The 23,894-nt window shown below is 41.1% G+C and overlaps 1 protein-coding gene across 1 annotated transcript in view; it reads left to right on the top strand.

The window, feature by feature from the left end:
- pcdh7a (protocadherin 7a) overlaps positions 1 to 23,894 on the top strand; it is a 54,291-nt gene that overhangs the window by 8,225 nt on the left and 22,172 nt on the right. Inside the window, exon 4 of the mRNA XM_058069931.2 lies at positions 5,740 to 6,522. Within this exon, the coding sequence (XP_057925914.2) occupies positions 5,740 to 6,522 (783 nt within the window). The remainder of the gene's footprint in view (positions 1 to 5,739; positions 6,523 to 23,894) is intronic.

Raw genomic sequence — 23,894 nt, 5'->3', positions numbered from 1 at the left:
TCTCCCCTCTAATGTGTTTTGATACTTTCCAATCAGGATTTAGGCCACACCACAGCACTGAGAAAAGGTGATTAATGATATACGGCTGAACACAGATGCAGGCAAAGTCTCAGTTTTAGTTCCACTAGACCTGAGCGTTGCCTTAGATAGTTGACCATGTGATCTTACAGAGGTTAGACAACTGGATGGGAATCTCTGGTACCGCTCTAAACTGGTTCAAGTCCTATCTGGAGGACAGGAAATACTTTGTTGGAATTGGTAACTGTGTCTCAGACCAAATGGCTATGACCTGTGGTGTTCCCCAAGGGTCATTCCTGAGACCACTATTGTAAATCTATACATGCTTCCTGTAATCCAGCTAATACACAGCTGAAATGTGTCCTATCGCAACTATGCAAACGACACTCAGGTCTGCATTTTTCTTTGTCACTGCATCAAACGGACCAGGGTATGGATGCAAAACAACTTTCCCAGGCTTACAAAATTTAAATCAGTCTGTGGCCCACAGAAACAAAGAGAAAATGTTATTAGTCATCTTGAGATGCTTTCTCAAAAACCTAATCATCTGGTTAGAAATCTAGGGGTAGTAATGGACTTGGATCTGAACTTTAACAGCCGCATCAAAGCAATATCATCAGCAATTATTTAACATTTAAAAACATTTCCAAAATCAAGTGAATGGTGTCTAAACCAGGTTTCAACAGACTAATCCATGTCTTTGACTCCACCAGGCCAGACAATTGTAATATTATTCATGATTAAATTTTTCCTTGGTACTGTATTTTTCCACAAAATTGATGATGACTCACTGTCTGTGGGGTTGTATTATTATTAGATTTTATTATTATTATTATATATTGAGTGTGCCTGCCAAATAATGGGTCTAAAAAAAGAGGGCCAGCAATATGTGAAAGTTGAAAAACATTATTGACCTCCGTCCTGGAAGGATGAACAGGGAGTCAGCATCAACAATAGGTTCCATCCATTTGTCATTTATAAATATTTTACATTGTTTGCTGTATATTCTCTGTAAAATTTATTTTTAAGCATGTTGGCCACACAGGAAATTGGGAAGACCTGGGTTCAATTCTTCATTTGTGCATCTCTGTATGTGTGTGTATGGGGGTACTGGGTACTCCAGTTTCCTGCTACATTGGAAAAACATGTGTGTTAGGTTAATTGCCGACCTCAAATTGTCTTTAGGTATATCGACACACCACAGTATGAATTATTTTTTGTGGATATGTGCATTGTGATTGTCTAGCGACCAGTGCAGGGTGTAGATTTAGATTTGCATAATTCCCTTTCGGAAAAATTGCTTTTCATCTGTAGTGGTTTTTGTTGGACAAGCCGATGTTTGACTGCATTTAGTAAAACAATTATTGTTGATGATTGAACGCAAGCCAAACAAATAAGCCTTTTCAGTGATTTTAAGTTTCCCAAGAAGAGACATATATTTTTGTGAAATCATGTGCTTTTGCAAAACATTACAGAACAAATATTATTATTTGATTATCAGTTTGGCCTTAATTCACCTTCTCAGTTAGAATTCATTTTAAGTTGCCCCTGTTAAATTCCCCTTTTGCCCACATCATTAAAAGATGTGGTAGTTGACACTAACATTTCAGAGGTTTTGAGCTTTGAGCACCTGGATAATTAAGTGTTAAGTGAATTATAATTGCTGACGCCTCTAAACTACAACTAAGATCAGACTCTTTCTAAATTTGGATCAATAGTGTGGTCACAGGAGAAGTGGCCACAGTCGCAGCATCTGCAGTGGCATGCAGATAAGTCCCAGGAGAGTGGAACATAAAGATGGTAGCGTTAAGCTCAGCTGGAACAAAGCTCATGCAGCAGAATGTAGTCCTTTGGGAGTTTCAGATGGATTTTGAATGACGCATTGGAACGTACACACGTACAGTATAGACTATATAGCTAGATGTCCTTGGAAGGATATCCTGTAAACACTGACATTGAGTGCAGTCCCACCTTAAACCTTACACGATCTACTGCTTTATGTACACACACACTGCATACAACAGACGTTCAAGACATCAATTGTAAAACACAAGCCAGAACAATGTGGCAAAATGTCATGCAGTCTTTTAGTTTGCATGGGAATCATTTGCAAAAAGTGAATCTTTTTTTGAATAAGTCAAATAGGTGATAATACACAAAAAATATTACACTGTGCACCATTCACTGCAGCGATATCAGTATTGAAGGGTAGATTTATTTTATTTGGTTATTGCCAACCTGGAACACCCACTCACCTTCACCCTTGCTATTTCTGCAACTCATTCCCAGCAATGTCTTATTATTAAGCCGCCAGAATGTTGCAGGGATTACTTGAGTATATCATTTTCAGTCTTGGCAGGAAAGAAGAAATTGTCGTATGAGCTTTGAGACATGTCAGGGCTGCATAATAAGGTGTCTAAGTAACAGACAGCTTACACTGTGGACTCATGTAAGTGTGGACGTATACATATGTATTGAAAAAAAAAAAAAATATATATATATATATATATATATACATACACACACGCACACATATGTAGCCTGGCTCTGTGTGTGTGTTGTACAGTATGTGCTTAATGATTTTCCCAGCATAGTTATCACCATTACATGAGAAGGCACAAAGGCAAGACGCATTGTTTTCAGCTCTGTTAAGGCTGTTTGTGTGTTCATTAGTAAGCAGAAAAACTACACTGGTTATCGTGAAATTTCACTGATAGGTGTTGCATTGGTGTATTATTTTTTTTTACTTTTTTGACGCACTTAATGTTGCACATCACCAAACAAACAAATTTGAATATTAGTCAAATAATAGTTAAATCTTAGTCAACTGAACTCAAAATACAGTTTTTCAATGTAACCTTTTATTATTAAGGGAGGAAAAAAATCCAAACCTACCTACAAAAAGTGATTCCCCTCCCATTGCCGCCCCCCCAGAAAGAAAGTGATTGAGCATTATCAGCCTGGAAAATGTTGTAAAGCCATTTCTAAAACTTTGGTACAACAGCAAACAACAGTGAGAGCCATTATCCACAAATGGCAACACATGGAACAGTGGTGCACCTTCCCAGGAGTGGCTGGCCAACCAAAATCACCCCAGCGATGACTCACAAAAAAGTCACAAAAAAAAAACAAAAAACAACAACCTCCAAAAAACCGCAGACCTCACCTACCAGAGTTAAGGTCATGACTCTACCATAAGAAAAACACTGGGAAAAACAGCCTTCACACGCAGTCCCAAGACGAAAACTACTGCTGAACAAAAAGAACATTAAGGCTCATCTCAATTTTGCCAGAAAACAACCTTTGAGGAGATACTCTGTGGTCTGACGAAACAAAAGTGGAAATCTTTGGAAGGTGTGTGTCCCATTACATCTGGCGTAAAAGTAATGCTGCATTAAACAAAACAAAAGAACATTGTACCAACAGTAAAATGTGGTGGTAGTGTGATAGTCCGGGGCTCATTTGCTGCCTCAGGACCTGGAAGACTTGCTGTGATAAATTGAGACATGAATTTTCTGTCTACCAAGAAATCCTGAAGGAGAATATCCAGCCATCTGTTCCTGACCTCAAGCTGACACAAATACGGGTTCTGCAACAGGATAATGATCTAAAAGACACCAGCTAGTCCACCTCTGAATGGCTGAAGAAAAACAAAATGAAGGCTTTGGACTGGCCTAGTCAAAGTCCTGAACTGAATCCTACTGAGATGCTGTGGCTTGACCTTGAAATGCTGGTTCATGCTCAAAGACCCTCCAGTGTGGTTAAATTACAACAATTCTGCAAAGATGAGTGGGCCAAAATTCCTCCATAGCGCTGTAAGAGACTCATTGCAAGTTAGCACAAATGCTTGATGCAGTTGTTGCTGCTAAGGGTGGCCAACCAGTTATTAGATTTAGGGGGCTTTTTCACACAGGGCCATGTAAGTTAGGATTTTCGTCTCCCTTAATAATAAAAACTTTAATTTAATGAGTGCTTTATGTGTTCAGTTGTGTTGTCATTGACAAATATTTTGTGTAGTGTGACAAACATGCAAAAAAAAAAATCGAGAAGGGTACAAACATTTTTGTACACCACTGTTTGTGCAGAGCAAGAACCCATTCTAGATTAGTGCACATTGGAATAAAACTGTGAATAGAGGAATTTAAAAATGTGATTCATAAGCTTTGTCAGAATCATTTGTGTTGATATATACATCCCAGTGTTTTCATTTTCACCTTCTACTGGGTGTCCTCCTAGTTGTCTATCTCTTGATGCGGTATCTACTGATTCATGAGTAGACAAAACGAACTGAATCTCATGGCGCAAAAGTCCATAACCAGTATTCACTCTATTTGTGTATTTTCTTGTAATGACCATATTAGATATGAGTGGAGTCCATAAATGGATGTCGTGTCCATCATGAACCAAATTATATTAAGGGTGCAAAACATTGTTCGGACAATAAAAATCATTCAGAAGAAATGCATGTTTACTATCCGTTCAAATCTCCATGGAAAAATAGGGATAACAAATCCTGCACAAATCCACTCCCACACTTTCCTTCACAATAGCAGCTTTGTATATCTGAAGAGACAAGGCTTGTAATGAGGATCCACTCATTTTCTTTCTTTTTTGTTTGTGTGCCTATATTGAATGCATCTCTTTCTTTTACTGTGTGACCTTGCGGTCGGTGTGCAGTTTCCTTTACCTTCTGACATTGGCTTTAAAGGGCTTCATCCTGTCCATTTTCTGTATGACACAGACAATTACAGTCACCGACTTGAAATGCTGCATCCGCGACATCGTACAGCATATTTTTAATGACACGCCATGTGTCTGGCAATAATGAAAATGATCCCACAGTAAAACACAGTGATGGGTTTAATTAAGCTGAAGATGCTGTTTGATGTCTCTTTGTGTCTCACACCTACTGTGTGGTTGTCATTGTCAATTAAAGGTTTTCCCCCCCTTATGAGTGATTTGTCTCCCTGCTCAGAGCAAGAAAATTCTGGATCGCATTCTGTTTTGGCCCAGAGTCTGTTGGGTTCTCCTGCTAGTCTAAAACAATGTATGTTCATTCATTCATTCATTCATTCATTTTCTACCGCTTATCCTCACAAATATTGATGTTAATTCTCAACTCTAAATTGTTCATGGTATGAATGTGAGTGTGGATGGTTGTTTGTCTACGTATATGTGCCCTGTAATTGGCTGGCGACCAGTCCAGGGTGTGTCTCGCTTATCAGCCAAGGTCAGCTGGGATAGGCTCCAGTATACCCCATAACCCTAATGAAGCTAAGCGGTATAGAAAATGGATGGAAGAATGGCCTACCAATGAATTAATGACTGGCCGTTTGCAATAAAAAGGATATCATTATGCACAATAACTTTTAATTTTGATGGTCAAGTTGTAAAGCACGCAAAATGACACGGCAGGCACAGCCATAACTAGTTGTAGTTTCACTCTTCTACTACTAGGTTTCATGCGTATTCATGGTAAGAGTACAAGTGGATAAATCCCAGATTTTACGTAGGAATGCTCTACGCTCACATCTCTGCAGTGGTTTGCTTCGCAAGATGGCAAAAATGTCAATTGCTGTTTTCCAAAGACGATATTATTATATTATTTATTGCATTGTCTTTGTCACAAACCTTTTCATGTCACAAAATGACCGTGCGCCAAGGGGCTGAAATTGACATCAGATTAAACGTTTCTGTTGTCTCTTGTTCCTTTCATTCCAGGTGACCCGAAGCCTGCTCGCTCCACTATCGCTGGACATTGCAGGAGACCCAGACAGTGATCGTGCAATAGGCAAACAGCGCCTCAGTGTCGCCATTGGTGTACTGGCTGGAGCCGCAGCTGTCATCCTGGTCATCCTCCTTGTAGTCACCGCCAGGCAATGTGGCGCCCAAGGCAAGAATGGCTATGAAGCCGGTAAAAAGGAGCCAGAAGAAGATTTCTTCAGTCCTTCAGGGGCTCAACCACAGGTCGGTCGCGGTGGAGGATCCGATCGAGGCCGCAAACCTCGGCGAGACAAGCGCAACGGTAGCGGTGGTGGTGTAGCGGCTGGAGGTGGGAAGTCAGACAGGTCACTCTACAGTGGCATCGTCACTGTCAACGGACTTCGCCGCCACGGCAATGATGAGGAGGAGGAGGATATGAGCAGTGCGAGCGAGCGCTTGGCAGCACGCTATTGCGCCGTGGATGGTGACCCCGGCAGCCCAAGGATGGGCGGCGGTAGAAGACATCAGTCAAGCCCGGATTTGGCCAGACACTACAAGTCCAGCTCACCTCTCCCAGCCGTCAACCTCCAGCCTCACTCACCTCCAGCGGAGGGGAAGAAGCATCAGGCAGTGCAGGAACTTCCACCCTCCAACACCTTTGTAGGCAGTGGGGGCTGCGTGGGAAGCACTGGTTCCAGCAGCAGCAGTAGCGGGGGCAGCGGGAATGGAGACGCCATGTCCTTGGGATCGGACCAGTGCTCAGAGTATGGCTGCCAGACTGGGAACAAGTATAACAAGCAGGTAGGATGCTTTGAGACTCAGACATTAATTTGGTTAGATTTTCGTCCTTTTTTTGTTTAAATTCAAAACTATGCTAAATATCGACACTAAGCCACTTCTTTCTGACTGGCTGTCTCGCTCTTTGTCCGCTTCACGCGGCCTGATCGCTGTCGTCTCCTCCCCAGCTTCATGTCTTCTTATTCACATATCTGCTGACATACTTTAACGCACACCCCGCAGCTCACATCTAAAAACCGTTTTATCTCCGCAAAATAGCAGCGTGTGCTCTGGCACACACACATACACACACACACACACAAATGCACTTGTGTGTAAGCATATTAAGCCTGAAAGCAATGTGTTGGTATCCTCCTGTTTGGATGTGTGCGCTCAACGTCATGCATTAGCAGTATATAACACAAGGGACATTTTCTGTAACCCCCCCTGAGGAGTTCAGATGGATATCCGTAGAGGGAGTGGGAAGATAGTTGCCAACCAAAGGCTAATTGGTCATTTTGGGTTTCAGTGTTGCTAAGCTGCTTTCTTTCTTGATTTTACTGTAGATGTGTGTTCCGTGAAAAATATCAGTTGCAAAGCTAATTAAGGTTCTGACTTGTGTGCACGCAGGAAGCTGCAGTTAAAAGTCAAAAGTCCCGCTGACAAATAAATACTGCATAGAGACTGTATAGAGACCTTCTACCCACACTCACAGGCATCATCTATCATCTTAGACACCCTGACACAGCAGGGCCTCTCTAGTCCGAGGGAAGTGCTGCTCTGAGCAATGGTTGAGTCACAGCAAACCCCTCTTAAAGGGGCGGTGTCTTGCTTCTGTGACTGACAGTTCTACATTTATCCCCTCCCCGTGGTCAAAAATGCTGATGTGGTCATTAAAAGGGAACCAGAGGAGCTTCTTAGGCTAATCAATTCATGCACGGGCCCCGTTGATCCTGCTCAACACGCACACACACATACAGAAACACGCAACTAATATGCACACACACTTCTGAGGTTAATCCATTACAGAGTCAATCCTCTTAATCTGCCTTTCCCAGAGTAAGAAAATGCTTACTGTGAGAGTTTTGGTCTTCATGCTTACGTGCACTCAAAACATGCCAGCACACATAGACAGAACTGCAGACACACAAACTGACAGCATAATGAATTATTGATCTTAAGGAGTAATTAACTCCTCTGTGTCCACCTCCAAAATATCTCACACCCAGTCAGGCCTCGCTTTGAAGGCCGTGGCTGCTTGTATGTGTCTGAATTCGTTAACACAAACACTTTGTTGACACCAGCGGGTTGGTGGGGGCCCGACTGTGTGCTCGCGGGACTACTTAATTCAAATGCATTTTATATGTGAATGCAAGTGAGCTGGGACGCTGACAGAATTGGGAGCAGCAGCAGACAAGTAGTGGGAGAGTATTATAGGAGGTTACGAAGACGGGAGATGAAGTAAACAAGATGATGGTGGGTTGGGGGGGGGGGAGTTTGAATTTCAAAGCTACTTTACTGGGTCAGTAAAAACTGTAAAAAAAAAAAAATGTAAAAAAAAACTCATCATCTGATGTCAGCACATCATCAGGCCCATTAGGGAGTTCCAAATAGGAGAGAAATATTGCTTAAAAAGGCGGATGAAAGCAAGTGGGCATCCTGGATGAGGGGCAGATTGCATCAGATAAAAAAAAACACCATGGTAAAGCAGTGCATTAAGGGGCTTTGGCTCTTTAAATACCTCCACCACCACAGTGGTCTGGTGTATTGTGTTTTTGTCTTGTCCATCTGTCCCTGCCTTGCATTTGAACGTAATGTCTTACTAACACCTGGAACAAATTATTATCGGCACTGATGAACCAATGCAATTTGGAGATGAAGATCAAGGTGAAAGTGATCTCACATTCTTTTAGAGTCTTTTCTAAAATGTATATGTTGATTAATAAAGAGGAAAAAGTGATGAGAACTTTGGTCAAAGTTCAGCCAAACCAGTCACGCTTTGAATCAGAATTAAGGCTATTTTTATAGTCTTAATTGTTCGTAGATGTGAATGTGAGTGGGAATACTTGTCATGTACCCTGTGATTGGCTGGGATAGACTCTAGCCTTAAAGAGGATAAACCATATAGAAAATTGATGGCAGGACAAGAGCTGTGACAGAAACCGGGCCTTTACAAATGTAACAATGCTCAGCCGGGCAAATAGAAAAGCCCAAATAGAAAAGGCTGTAGGGTTTGCATACGTCTATCTGGCCCTCGGGATTGGGGAACGCCAATAATGATATTTAAAAAAAAATTTATTTGTTGTTATTATTATTTTTATCATGTTGTTGTTGTTGCAGTTTGCCATGATGTTGAAGTGCACTGCATCATACTAAGAGCTGGATTCATTTGTCGACATTGAAAGTCGAGTCAAAACTAAGCATTATCCATATATTGGATAAATTACAGAAACAAGCGTCTCCATTCTCATTATGTAATGTTTCTTGGCCAGAAGATGCCACATGATATTGGCATATGGTTTTAATGATTCAGTATCCCTTAAAGAATGAATGAGTTGGATTGGACTAAGACGTTAAAGGAAACATTGTGCTTCACTGGCCTTTGATGCACGTTGCAAGATTTTTTGGTTAGTATCAAAAATGCCCATTAAAAAAAAGAAGATGGACAATGGCTTCCAAGCAAATGGAGGTTGTGAGAGGAGAGAGAGAGAGAGAGAGAGAGAGAGAGATGGTTTGGGTGGCAGCCAGAGAGTAAGAGTGGACTGCTGAGATGTGGGTCATCAGGATACCCGTTGGCATCAGGACACATTAATGATCACAGCAGTCACATGGCACTGCAGTCAATATGGGCAAAGTGGCCCCGTTTTGCCCTCAAACCACCATACACACACACACACACCTTCCAAACATCCTGGCTAATGTCCTCAATCAATTCTCGGCTGTGTCCATTTCTGTTGTGTCAGGTTTTATTTTTTTACTCCTTGTATCAGTGCAGCGTAACCTTGAGGAGCACTTCTCACTTTAACGCAGCGTTATTTTTGCTTTTTACCTCCAGTTTGACTTTCACCTTTGGCGCTTGTTTTGTTCCCCCGCTGTATTCACCATATGCGTGGGCAGGCTACTTTTGTGTCATCCCTCAGTCCGCATTGACCTCACATGCATTGAGTCAGCATTTTTCATTTCTACTGCTTCTTTTATCAGAGTGACCGTTTTTTTCTTTCTAGCTGAATGTTATTGAACTAGGGGCACACGCACACACATCAGAGGCCTAATCAATGCCCAGTTAACAAGGCTAAGACTGCAAAGGAAGCAACTGGCTTGACGATGCAATTTTAGTTCCCTAGACGACAAAACCAGAGAAGGTCATCACAGGCTCACCAAGGACAAACTACAGAAATGAGTTTGCAGGCGAATAATCCGGACGGTCTTGTTCATCTAATTGGACTGTATGGACGGATGTGGGTGAAACGATTAGGTCTAAAGGATTATAAAATTGAAAAGCAGCTTTTCATTTCTGCAAAATCCCCTCAGGATTAAATATGATGAGCGTCTGTCATGGACTGACACTCTGGCCGGCATGTCACTTGAGCGCATCCGCTCAGGCGCCCACATTAAGGTCGTAGGGGTGAAGGTGCTGTCAGCCGTCTATATGCAGGGAAGCTCACAAGCCGCTCCTCCCTGTCTCTTCTCTGAATGTTACATAGCCAGCGTAACCAACCCGTAACCCCCTGTCAGCATGATACCAAAACACTGACACATTCATTAAAGTCACGGCGAGTTCATGGCAGCCATAAATTCAGGAGGGGTGAGTTAGGTGGGGAGGTGATGAGACAGGAGTAAGCGAGGGGTTAGTAGGACAAGGTAACCGAAGCGTGGATCGGCCAATGAGTCTGACTGAAAATGGATCTAGTGACCTAGAGACAATGAGCTGAGGAGCGGAGGAGGTGTGTGGCGAAGATGTAGTGAGTGGACACCAGTGTGGGAACATGAGCTACGAACGTGGGAGAGGATTGGGAAGACGGGGTTGAAGAAAGGTTCAAATGGATCCAGATGCGCGTTTGTGTTCAGAGCCGTCTGATTATTGATTTACGCATGACTCATATGGGAACATTACATGGGAATATTTGGGGTTTTAAGGTGTCTCTGTTGTTGTCACTAATGATTGCCTCCTGCACTTCTCCAAGAAATTAATTTGCCTGATTTGATGTGTTGTGCTAAAAACAAACACAACACAAATTCTCAACAGGAAGAAACCAGAAAATAATATGCGATGGCCTTCAGCCTTGACCACTTGGCTCAATTCACCTTCAACTACTTACTTTATGCAGCTTCTCTATTTTTTAAACATTAGCATAAAGGTTCTTTATATATGTTTCTGGCTTGGACAAAAATATTAGGACACAATTTGACAGAAAACAGAGACAATAAGAAGAGTAAGGGTGTATTCATACAAGCCATTCATGCCTTGACGGGCTTCTCCTCTCCGGGCCCCCTTGCTCAAATGCTCTCACTTTGCATATCCGTGATTTGGCCATCACACCGCTGAATTACAGCAATTTCTCTGACTGCGGCTTTATAACATGTGGGAGGAGTTATTGCATTAATTAAATGGCACGCCGTACGTGCAAAAGCATGACCATATAGATTATTTTGAGTATTCCTATTTTCCATTATGAAATATGGGGTATAATTAAGAACTGGAGAGGACTGATTGCATCTGACATTCTATGACATGTATACGTGCATGTGCTTGTAATGGTGCAGTAACCTCGCCCTTCATTTGCTACCATACCAGAGAATGGGATCAGTATCCCCACACTAACCACATGCAGGATTTTGGGCCCAAGAACGGTACGATTGGCCTAGTACAGGGGTCGGCAACCTTTACTATGAAAAGATCCATTTTACCCCCTTGCCCACAAAAGAAAAATAACCTGGAGCCACAAAATAGGTTTAAAACAACGTCTTATAAACTCTAACAAGAGAATACAACAAATAAAAGTGCAGTGAGTGTGTATGTGTAAGGGATGCCAACTAGTTATTATTATTATCATGGTATCATCTTGGTTCCTTGATGCCTGAAGTGAATTGACAGCCTGTTTCTTTTAGCTGGCAACTAACAGCTGTGATGAGCTCGCATGCCGAGCAAAATAGTCTCCCATGGTTTTGGCCGTCATATTTTGACAGAATTTTGGGGTATCAAAGTAGTAAAAAGTACTCCTGCTTGTATTGAAGATAAACTTACATAAATGTATGTATAAATTACTGGAATCAGGGTTACCTGATATGTTTAGTCTGGCGCAAACAAGTTCCCATGCCGCAGCTCTGGGAAAGTATAACTTTTTTTCCTCCATGTTTACCGGTGTGTGAGAGAACTGAATAGCAGCCTGCCTGCTCAGAACTTAGTCAGGATGCAGTAGTCTCACACAAAGTTGGATTATTTTTGTTAACTCATTGCAAAGACGTGCATTTTCCCATTTAAAAAAATATTCAAGCATTCCAAAGGGAGCCACTACAAAGAGGCTGAAGAGCAACATGAGCCTCTGGAGCCGTGGGTTGCTGACCTCTGGCCTTGTGTGAGTGTACACCCTAATCTCATAGTACCTCATCTTTGCTAGTTGAACTTTGGTCAAGCCACCACTTTGTACTCTCGGAAGCCACTTTCTACAAGATTTTGAAGTGTTTCTGTGCTTTGTCCATTCATCCGGAAACACATTTGGGAGGTCGGGGGTCACTCTCAGAGGGCCACACAGTATCTGTTCTTATACATTTTAGAGATGTTGAAAGCATCATCCTGTTTAGGAAATGTTTACCATTGTTACCATAGCCACATTTAAAGTCAGTCAAAAATATAGTACAGTTAAGCTGAATATTATTCATACTATTCCCAATTTAGTTGCAAATTACACAATAAGACGGGAAAAAACTACAAGACATTGTGTTGGAAACTTTAAACACTGGTCTTTGATTTTAATTGTTGTTGTTTTACATTTTCATAGGCTTGACGTTTCACCCTGAAAAGTATAGCTGGTATATAAAATTAATGAGTGGAATAATGATTTCTCCTAAAATATATCAATAATTTTTGGTGCGTAGTGTGAAATAATAGCAGTGTGTACAATGCTGACATTGTAGTGGGATGTTTCATGGGGTCGAACTCAGGGTTCCCCCTCACCAACTCATTCAAGCATGCCTTTGTGGACTTGCTTTGAGCAACATGAAGTGTTTTTGGTAGCAGCCATAGTGCCATAGTGCTCCACTTCCATTATAAAAAGGGATGGAGCTGCTGTGCTGCTTCTGCACACATATCATCATCATGTAAATCCGCATGTCCTCCACGGAATATGAGGATTAGACCTCAAAAGGCTTTATTGAGGTATTTAGGTAAGGGTTAAGGCTAGTTTATAGGCTTCACAGAATGGAAGTCAGTGGTAAGTCCTCAGTGTCGATGACATTAAATCACTATGCATGACTTTTTTTCTGTAAGACAAAAAAGGGAATCAGAGGAAGCAGGAGGACAGAAGTGGTATTTTTTTCCCTGATGCATCAAGGTCACCCTGTACTGGAATGTGATTACAAGTTTTATGTCTGTCTAGTATGTTGACCACAGCAGATAAAACACACATGCTGATAACGTCTCCGTGTTAGCAACTCCCCTCTTTGGCCTTTGTTTCAAGTTCCCTGAGAAAATGACAAGAATGTGTGAATGTCAGTCCCACTCACAGACAAGATGAGACATAGACTACACACAAAGACAGATGCGTTCTTGCAACGAACACACACACACATAGACCCGCCTGGTGAAACACGCACTTATGAGGACATAATGGTGCATAATTACACACACACATACACATACAAAGCTCCTTACGCTTTTACGTCCCCTCCACCAGAAAGCAGACTGATAAGAATGTGATGACACACAAGTCAGAAGAAAAACTTTTCCAGCTCTTACATCACTTTCTCCTTCCATTCTCACTGAATTGAATCACAAACGCCTGCACACACACATTCTCACACACTTAAAGACCTGCATAGCAAGCCCCTTGCTGAGATGCTTCCTTTGATTTGTTTTCTTCAAGACTTTTCACTGTAGCTCTGCATTCGATGCACCTGCCTTGCAGCATTACCTTAATGGCTATCTGGGGGTTGAGCAACATTGCCTAATATTGATAAACAAAACACACTCTTCCTCGCAGCGGAGCGGCATTCATGACAGTTTAGTTGGCCGGAGACCGACGTTATCCACCTACGCAAAATACTCTCCAGTGCAATAAGGGTTGTTTGAATTCAGTTGACGCAAATAGATTTGAATGGGTTGAAACACAACTAAATAGAACAGTTTCAGATGGTGTCAAGTCAAACGCAGTGGGACTCAGGTGAGGTTTTGTACATTTGCTGACCTGGCCTGTGAATGTCGGATGGAGTAGGAATTCAATGGGCCCTGTGGGAATGGTTTGCATTATTGCCCTTCCCCTATCAACTTTGTTTAGTCTCAACGAATCATTGCCTCTGCTTGGCATGTTGATGTTGTTTTTCACTTGTGTTTGGGTTAGCTCACTGACCGCAAGATTATACCAAATCACACTCTTCCCAAAGGAATGAGCTAGTTGGAAAATAACAGAAAAAGTGCCCACCTAGAACGTGATTAGGTAAACATTCCAGTGTAAGCAAATCAGGCTGATTTAGTAGAAGAGTATATGATGGCACCTCTGTTACCGTCATTAATCAGTTCCAGATGGGCCGACGCACACCGAAGTGTACTCTAGTCAAATCAGTTTTTCTTATATATATATCTTTATAGCGAAGCAGCTCTCATCAAAGTCTCACAAACATGTTAAGGAGGATCAGAATCAGTGAATAGGTATCAGTGATACCTTTGACTCCATACTTATAGGTTTAAAATATATTAAGAAATTACTACAACATCTTATATTCTTTACGCTATGATTGGAAATACTTTACACTACTTTTTAAATTTACTAGACACATTAGGTGTATTTGCACATAGAATCGTAGTCTGGTATTACCGATACCAGCCTAAATTTATCCCCAGTATTGCCTCTGAAACTGGTATCGCACATCACTAGCACAAATACTTCAGCAATGTTTACTTCCGTCGACAGACATAAATGTCGTTGATTTGATTTGGACATGCACGTCACTTTCCAGAGGCTTTGCGTTCATATTTGCGTTTGATAATGTGAACGACCACGTAAAAGAATCGGATTTAAAGAAAAAATAACCTGCATATCACCCATCCATCTATTTTCTATACCACTTATCCTCACAAGGGTCGCGGGGGTGCTGGAGCCTATTTCAGCTGTCTTTGGGCGAGAGGCGGAGTACACCCTGGACTGGCCGCCAGCCAAACACAGGGCACATATAGACAAACAACCATTCACACTCACATTCATACCTTTATCATGTATATTTTATTTTTTGGGAATTACATTCATTTGAGAATTACCTGCCAGACGTTTTTTTATGTACTATTTTTAAAATCAAAAGGCCGTTTACATAAAAGCTATGCAGTCTTATGTTTCTGTGACTTCACTGAAAATGAGTTACATATCGAATTGTGATAATCGGGTACCATTATACCCTGAGTACATAAAGTGAAACAAACATTTATCTTTTTTTCTCCCCAAACGAATAACTGGCTGTTCCATTAACTGTCTTAGTCCTGCACTCTTGCACTCCCTGTTTCTGAACCTAATGCTCTGTAACTCAGCCAATAAAAAGAAGGCTCTTTCCAATACCCCCCCCCCCCTTTCGCCCCAACACCACACACACAAACAAACACCTCCTCCACCGTCTGTCTTCCTTTTGATCGATCTCTTAGTTCCCTTGAAGTGTGTTCATTTCTTTTCATCACTCTCCATCTGGATATCTGGAACCATCTTTTAAAAAACAATTTTTTTTAATAACGCCCAATATTTTTTGTTTCAATAGAGCTTAATTCTGTCCTTAAATTTAATAAATGGCTCTGAACAAATCCTCCCACAACCCTCTTCTGTTTTTTTTAGGCTGTACTTAAAGTCGATCACACTTTTCTTTTCACTTTTGTGATTGTATTAGATAAGGAACAAAGGAACTGGCCTTAAGTGGGAATATCTGTACGGCACAATTGTTTTTTATGCATTTTTGCTGCGACCAGATTCAGCACATTTCTCACCGGTATCTGTTTATTAGATCTTGTGTGAGCATAAAAGAATGGCCATGGTTGAGCTCTAGTCCAAAGCCAATGTTGGGGCCCTGGGCTAAATGTAGCCATCTGTTTTAGAATTGTTAGTTGAAGATAAAAAATCGGAAGATCAAAATTGAGACCACAAAGAGGAGTGGGAAGGAGGGAGGGCTTTGCTTTTAAGAGCCATGTAGGGAGATGAAGCGATGAAATCAGGCGACTTGAAGAAAAGAAGATGCTCCAATCCAATGAGAGCTTGAGGGGTGGTGAATGGGATCCCATTGTTAGGTATCGCCCAGGGGCGAGAAACTGGTGGAGAAGCAGGAGATGGAGTAAAAAAGGATAAAAATGAGGTATGTGGGTCTAAGGTTGGTGAAGTGAGGGGAGGGGGCAGTTTGAGTCCACGCTCAGTGACGGGAGAATGAAAGCTTTCTACCTGCGCTGTGGAAGTTACATAAATGTGAGTAGGCAGTGATGCTCTAGATAATACTATTGACCCACGCCTTCCTTAATCTATGTGAGCAGCTATTTATGAGTGGATGTGTGCATGCTTTTTTGTCCATTCTCTGCAACCCCACTTTAGTCGATCAGATAAGAAAGGCTATTGGCGCAAACATTAACAAATAAACACACTTTAGAGCTCAACCACAAGAAATAGCCCATCAAGCCACTGGAGAGAAATCTTCCTGGTGTCAATAAAACACATTAGAATACTATACTGCATACACACATGGCTTCTATTAGATGTATTGTTATAGCAAAGCTTTCGTATTTACAGTGGAACCCCGAAGGGCAAACACAATCTGTTCTACTTCACTGGTCCACCTTTGATTTGTTTGGATTTTCAAACACTTTTTTCATAGGAAATAATGAAAATCGAACCAAGGTCAAATGTTCCCTCCTCATAAAAACTTTATTCAAGTGACTATACTCTATATAAGTTTTTTTATTACCAGAAATACTAGTGCTACTTTAAAAAAAAAGTTGAATCTTTTGGCGGTGTGGCTAATTTTTGGCTAAATTCTCATCTTGTGATATCTCCTTTACTATTAATCATTTAAATACTGTGCTGCTGGTAAGTGAGGAATCTGTAGCTCTTTCTTTGGCAGGAACCAATCATGAGCTATGAGTGAACTCATGATAATCTTGTCAATCCACAGGAAATTGCAGTAGGTCATTACTCAAAATGACGCACATTGTCATCTTACAAAGAACGCTAAACTCATCACACAGCAACTTAACATGAAAAAAGGTAGCTAGTAAAACCAATTTTATATTACCAAGTTTAAAATATGGAAAAAAGTATCATGTTTTCCCTCAGTGCATTGCATCCAAGCAAAGCAGCCATTGGTACCTTCTGGGGTGCTGCAATGATGTCAGTCTCCCTCTGGTCTTTGCTGGCTCCCTCAGGTGGACAGAGGCAGCATTGCAGCACCATCCATCCATCCATGGAACTAGAAAAAGCTAATATGTTGATACTAATAACTAATAAAAACACAAAGATATCTTTTTTAGTAGAAATTTTTATTTTATTAAAATACAGCTGGACAGCTCTGGTGTAAATAGACAACGACAAGGATACAAGTGAGCTGTATTGTTATTATGCTGTTGGCAATAATATCTTTGAGCATCAATTTGTGGGACAACAAACACACCTGCATTGTTTTTTTGACTTAGTTAGTTTGACCATTCATATTTTTCTCATTGTGCTTTTTTTAAAAAAATCATGTCTCGTCTCGTTCTTGTGGACCCAACCTCCTACATCGTCTCATCTTGTGAGTGAGGTGTCTCGTGACACCTCTCGTAAACATAGAACCCTGTAGTCTAATTTTTATCTAAAGCCTTACAAAAATGTCTTCCTTAGCTCATGCTCCACCAGTATCTGTCTAAGACTGAGTGTCTTACGATGTCGGAATGATTCCTGTGAGGCTGGTGGTGCCCTCAGACTTCAGCACTTTAGTTGTACATGCACTGACTACATGTTTTCACTTGTCGACATGCAAGTCTATTGCCAAAACAAAATGTTCTGTGGGAAAATTAACAACAACTTGGCACCACTTCAGCAGACCAATTTCACAGCATTACAGCAAAGTTGGTTCTTAATGGGTCAACGCTGCACTGGCGCAAATCACTTGTGCATTATTTAAAAGTCTCTGTTCTCCTGTTTCTTGAATACACAGCACAGCTATTATGTAGATAGCCACTCACAGCACTAAGGGGGAAAAAATGGGAAAATGAAACCAACCCAAAAAAACATATTGAATATCAGATGTGAAGATATAACACAAACATGTTTTAATCAAAGTCATGCAAATGTACCTGCCAAATGAGGGCCCTTAAGAGGTTTCCATGGGGGATGAAACAGCAACCTTTAATCGTGCGGATGAAAGAATGCTCGGCAACCTGAAATGGTATACCTGATATATGCACACACTTAATACATGAATATCACACACTGTAAGATTAGAAGCAAGGGTAGTGTGTTGCCACTGATAGTGACAGCCACACACACAAATGCTCATTCACCGGTCAGTCCCCTTTTAAAAGCATGAATAAAGCAACGGGCGTGATGTTGTGTTAACATGAAAGCTTGCACAGCTGTTTAAAAAGAGACGACTTTGATTAGAATGTGATTTGTAAGAGCGCTCCTTAATGCCGGCCTCTGCTGACGTCTACGCTTTTAAACCCAGCAGAGCCGTTGCAGGGAGCCTTCTGTCAAAAAATATGTTGAAGCAAGTATTTCACCTCACCATGTTCTCTCCTTTATCCCCCCCTCTTCTTATTTCCTTCCCTTGATTCTTTTTAAAGCACAAATGTAACAGCTTTGTGGATGCAGTCACACTTGCAAGTAAATCCCAAACACAAAGCGGTGCAACTTTTCGGTGTGATCAAACGCTGATATTATTGAATAAACTAATTGTTAATTGAATATGAAAGCAGTTCAGTTTTACTTGCATATGCATGTAGAGTCTCTCTGCATGACTTTGAGGAAACAATGTCACCGTCACATGATCACAGTAAAATATGAGTCATTTATTTGTCAGCGAATGTGAGTAATATTTTGTTTATTAAGAAACCAGAGTACATTCATGTTCTCTGACAAGTGGGGCTTGTGCATCCCTAATGAAAGTGCATCCCTACCCCTACCCAGATGGACACATTTCATTACATTCTCATGTCATTTCATTAGAATAGAGGTTGGCAAACCTTTGAAGTCAACATTAAGTCAACAATATTGGGCAGGGGGCCACATACTATGTATATTTAATATATGCACACTATTTTATATTTTAAATTTAGAAAGAAAAAATATCTTTGTACACATACACAGCAGGTCTACAATCCGCAGGCATCCACGCTGTAAAATAGCATATTTAGTGCACAGATGATTCATCTTCCTAAATCACAAGCACAGTTGAAGATTTAATAGCAATGTGTGCAGAAGCTGCCATCTTCCTTGTCTTCTTCAGCGTCGGAATTGAACAGCTTTCTAATTCCTTTGTCACACACGTTGTCAGTCTCTCTCCCCATTGTTGTGGTTCTCAGTTGTCTCTTTCGTCTTGAGGCAAATTAGCCCTTGAACTTGTCCTGTCCATCACACAGTAGTCATGCCTTTTGCAACTCCTTGGTGATAGTGGATTTTTTTGACGCTGCTCCTCGCTGTCAGGATCCACTGGAAGACTTGAGCAAAGGTTGCGAGGTGGATGGCCTTTATATTTGTGTGTTTTCCTTGATGGGTGTGTGCATCAAGGGCAAAAGGGCTGTTCTAAAGCATACGAATTCTTGCGAGTTTAGAACAGGACCATAAATTTGCCGTATTACTATATAAAACGCAGGGTTCAAAGTGTGGAAAAAAAGTATATACTAAACATAATGTCACATTTTGTCACTTACGTATATTGTTGGATAAAAGATGTGTAGAGAAAAAAGGAACAAAACGTTTACTTGATTATATTGAATCATTGCACCATTAGTGTCAAATAAACTCAAATAAATGTGGTTGTATTACACACTACAGTTGGTGCCTACTTATTCTTGATTCAGCACTTACATCCCTCCAAATTTGCAGATTCTGTATTTAAAAAAAATCTGTGTGGGAATACGAGCCCATTCAAGCTTTTTCTCTGAGAAAATATGATGGTCTAATTACATGCCGTCAGTGCAAAATGGCAGCAATCAGGCCTCAAAATGTGTGGACATAAGTTGATATGTCATCTTTGTGGAATTTCAGTCATGTAGACCAGCTCGGAGGAACCTACTCCAACAGGTATCCGGGACAACCCAGCGGCTTGTGGCGTAGTGAAGCCACATACCACCACTAGCTGCATTAGAGAAAGATGGAAGCACTGCCACAACAGACGGAAGAGTAATTATAGCGCTTACCCTGACAACTAGGCTAAAGGCTAGAAGTCTCACTTGATTAATCTGTTCTATCGACTGATTTTTTATTATCATTCATTAATGGTGAGTACCTATACACTTTACAATTTAAAATGTGTTTAATATGTTTGTGAAGTGTAGTATAAAGATGAATGCATTTACGTTATTAGCCTTCTTCATTGAAAGTTATTGGTACACACTGACCTCGATGAATGACAATATTCATAAGGCGTTGGAATGGCTTCACAATATTGGTGTGAATCGCATGAATCCTAAACCTTGACCGTCATCACCATGGCTGAGTATGTGTAATATATCAAAAACTTTCTTGTGAATGCTGTTACGGCATGCTCAAAATGGATGTCTGCAATGAAATGTCTCCAGTGGCTACAGTCACTGTGAAGGATAGTGAGGTAGAGATAGACTTCCAATTAAACTTTTGCTCGAAATGCATCCAACATTCTGCAGTCCAGTGATTTTCTTTTCACAGCAGGCTCACGTCTTGCGCAGAAAATCTATATCCAATTTCCCTCCCCCTCACAAAATATATAATAAATATATGAGTGACTCGCTTCCACAGTTTGAAAGCTCCACAAGTGAGATTATGAATAGAATGCAGCGCAAATAGAGACCCGTATCGAATGCTTGGGAGGACTAATGAAAGTAAACAATGAATGCTTTCTCCATTTTTCAAACTCATAAAACATCTATTCTTGTTTTATTGAAGGTTTATTTTCTCAAATGGACAAAAAGCAGGTCACTGATGTTACATTCTAAACAATTCATCAGCTCTGATGATAGAGTTGTCTTCTCTGTCTGCAACTTTTTTTAATGCTTGTTAAACCATGGATATCATTATCATTCCATATATCACCATTGTTTGATTTAGCAGCATTTGCTACACAAGCCCCTCCCGTTGCTTGGGTTAGCATGCTGGGTTAATGGTGCAGGCGCAGCCAAGCAATGCTGGACCATATAACAATGTCTAAATTAAATATAACCAGTAAATATTTAGAAGTTTTTGCTTGCTGTTGTTGTATTTTATCCAAATTCCAGTAAGGCAACGATCAGTGTTGCTAAAAGCAGTTCATAAACTAACTGATTAACTGGGGACTGGATTATAGATTATTACTAATGGATCCCCATTAGTTGCTACCAAAGTAGCAACTAGTCCAGTCTCGTGGAATATATGCAGTGTGCAAAGAAAAGCGACAAAACATATTTTTTGAATTGGAATTCGGTTGGAATGTGATTGGGGTTTGAATCTCTACTGGACTCTGTGGTCTTAGCATCTTCTCCCCTTGCATAGGTTTCCTCCTGCATTACAAAACAAAGACATGTTGGGTTGATTGGCAGCTGTGGATTGGTCAATGGTGTGGGCGTGAAGGGTTGTTTGCCTGTGTGCCTGCAGTTGACTGGTATATGACCAGTCCAGGATGTGAACACATATTAGCCATGAAACTTACAGAGGATGGAAGAATGGTAGTCTCCTTCCTTAAGGAGACATTGGATGAAAGAGTACATTAGTGCAAGACTTCCAGGTAGCACGAAGGTGGGCTCCAAGGAAGAGAGCAGTCACTCGGTGTCTTCCACCGTTGACATAGGCTGGTCATTTGATTTGTGGTGGTCGTAGTTGGCAACTAGGAGAGTAAATATTTTTCAAAGTTGTTGTTTTATGTGTGCCTCACACATAAAAGTAGACATGCATATATTGTAGATTATTGTACAGCAAGAGCAATAAGAATAAGTAATTAGTTTAGTGGACACCTGTTGTCTCAGTATGCAACAAACATTAGTTCCAACCCCGGCGTAACTATCGTCCTTAAGACGCTGAGGAATAATTTGCATTTTTAAACATTATCTTTTAATGCCAGAAGTTGCATATTAAACAGGCCGACTCCTCGGCTCGGCTCAGTGCCGGATGCGACGGCAGACGTAATTTCTTAATGCCCAACTGTAATTTTCAAAGGCAATCGGGAAACTGGAGCCAAAGCAGCATAGTGTGATGTGAGGTTATTGATGGGAATGAGCTGAATCCTCCCCTGCCTTCTCATTAACTCGCCTCTTTCCCTTCTTCCTTCTCCGTTCGATGGCCCGGCTGTGCGCTGGCTGTCTCTGGTGTATCGAATGGCACATGCACGAGCACCGTCGCACACATCAACACATGTCTGTTTGCACACCAAAAGCAGATTTCATAGCTCAAAGAAATTGAAAGCTATATTAATTATGCAGACTACACACATATGGAAAGAGAGGGAGTGAGGGAGCACTTGTGTTCCATTCTTCCTCTGCGTCAAAGGAGTCAGAGTGTGAGAATGATTGAGTCGCTCTGCGTCAGGGAGAGAGTGAATGAGAAATTGCGCAGTGGGAGAGAAAGAGTGCACTGTCCTCCCTCCTTAGCGTGCACACTCATACCAGTATAACGCCCTCTCTGTGTCCCCCAAGGCACTCTGTGTCACTCACACACACTGAGACTATTGTCAAGACGGTGGCCGATGCGCCCCCGAGGCCATTTCTGTGTCACTGTGTCCATCACAAAGGTGCTGAGATGGACTTTACTTAAGCCGGTGGTGCCCAAAATCCGGCCCGTGGGCTAATTGTGTACCTTGACCAAGTCTTTACTTGCAAATCCCTTAATATAAAATGTGTACCTCATTTAAGTATTCAGGCTAGTTGGCTCTACTTTCTATATAATACTGCAGGAAACCACCCAGCATTAAACACAAGAGTCGGAAAAAAAGACACACTAAGTAACAACTATTTTATGTAATTCAATTTTATTTGTTTATGTGTAATATATTTACAGTTGTCCTTCATTTATCGCAGTTGAGTGGTTCCAGACCCGACTGTGAATTTTCATGAAAATCAAAAGAAGCAGTGTATCGTTATACATATTTTAAAAATATTGGAGAAAGGTTTGGTTAGTGTAATTAATTCATTCTAGAAATTTGGACTGCAAGCAAATGCTAACCGAATCAATTTTCCCCTAAGAAATAATGTAAATGCGATTAATCAGTGAAAGAAAAGCCAAAACAAAAAACATTCATATAAATACATGTAGATAATGAATGAACTGGATAAATTAACATTTCAGGTTACTTTTACCTTCATTGAAGACGTGATTCTTGACATGACTGAAAGTGGTAGTGGTTGATCTCGCTGCCAATTTGTGTCTTTGGAAACAGTCAGATATTCATTCATTCATTCATTTTCTACCGCTCATCCTGACTAGGGTCGCGGGGGTGCTGGAGCCTATCCCAGCTGTCTTTGGGTGAGAGGCGGGGTACACCCCGGACTGGTCGCCAGCCAATCACAGGACACATATAGACAAACAACCATTCACACTCACATTTAGCATGTTTTTGGAATATGGGAGGAAACCGGAGTACCCGGAGAAAACCCACGCATGCACGGGGAGAACATGGAAACTCCACACAGAGATGGCTGAGGGTGGAATTGAACTCGGGTCTCTTAGCTGTGAGGCTTGCGTGCTAACCACCTCGTACATTCAATTAATGAAATTTATTTAAAGTGTTCATTTGTTATTTATATGCTATGCTACTCTATGTTTTTGTTTTATTTTATTTCTACTTTGCTCCACAATGTCCCCTGGGCTGCACTCTGGACACACTTTATACAAATGCAAACTGAGTTAATATCAAATATTTTTTAATAATATCTCATACAATGATGACCTTTAGGGTGTACAAATTCACAGGTTTCCAAGGTAAACGTGTGTTCCTGTGTGAAAGTGAGCGTGTGTGGACTTTCTAAGGCAAAGGGTAGGGGTGCATGGTCGCAACACCACATTTACTATCTGACAGCACAT

This window comes from Doryrhamphus excisus, linkage group LG9 (assembly GCF_037039965.1).
Source record: "Doryrhamphus excisus strain RoL-2023G ecotype Guam linkage group LG9, RoL_Dexc_Guam_v1.1, whole genome shotgun sequence".
NCBI classification, from domain to species: Eukaryota; Metazoa; Chordata; class Actinopteri; order Syngnathiformes; family Syngnathidae; genus Doryrhamphus; species Doryrhamphus excisus.
Note: the sequence above shows the minus strand (reverse complement) of the source record. Positions and strands in the feature narration are given on the sequence as shown.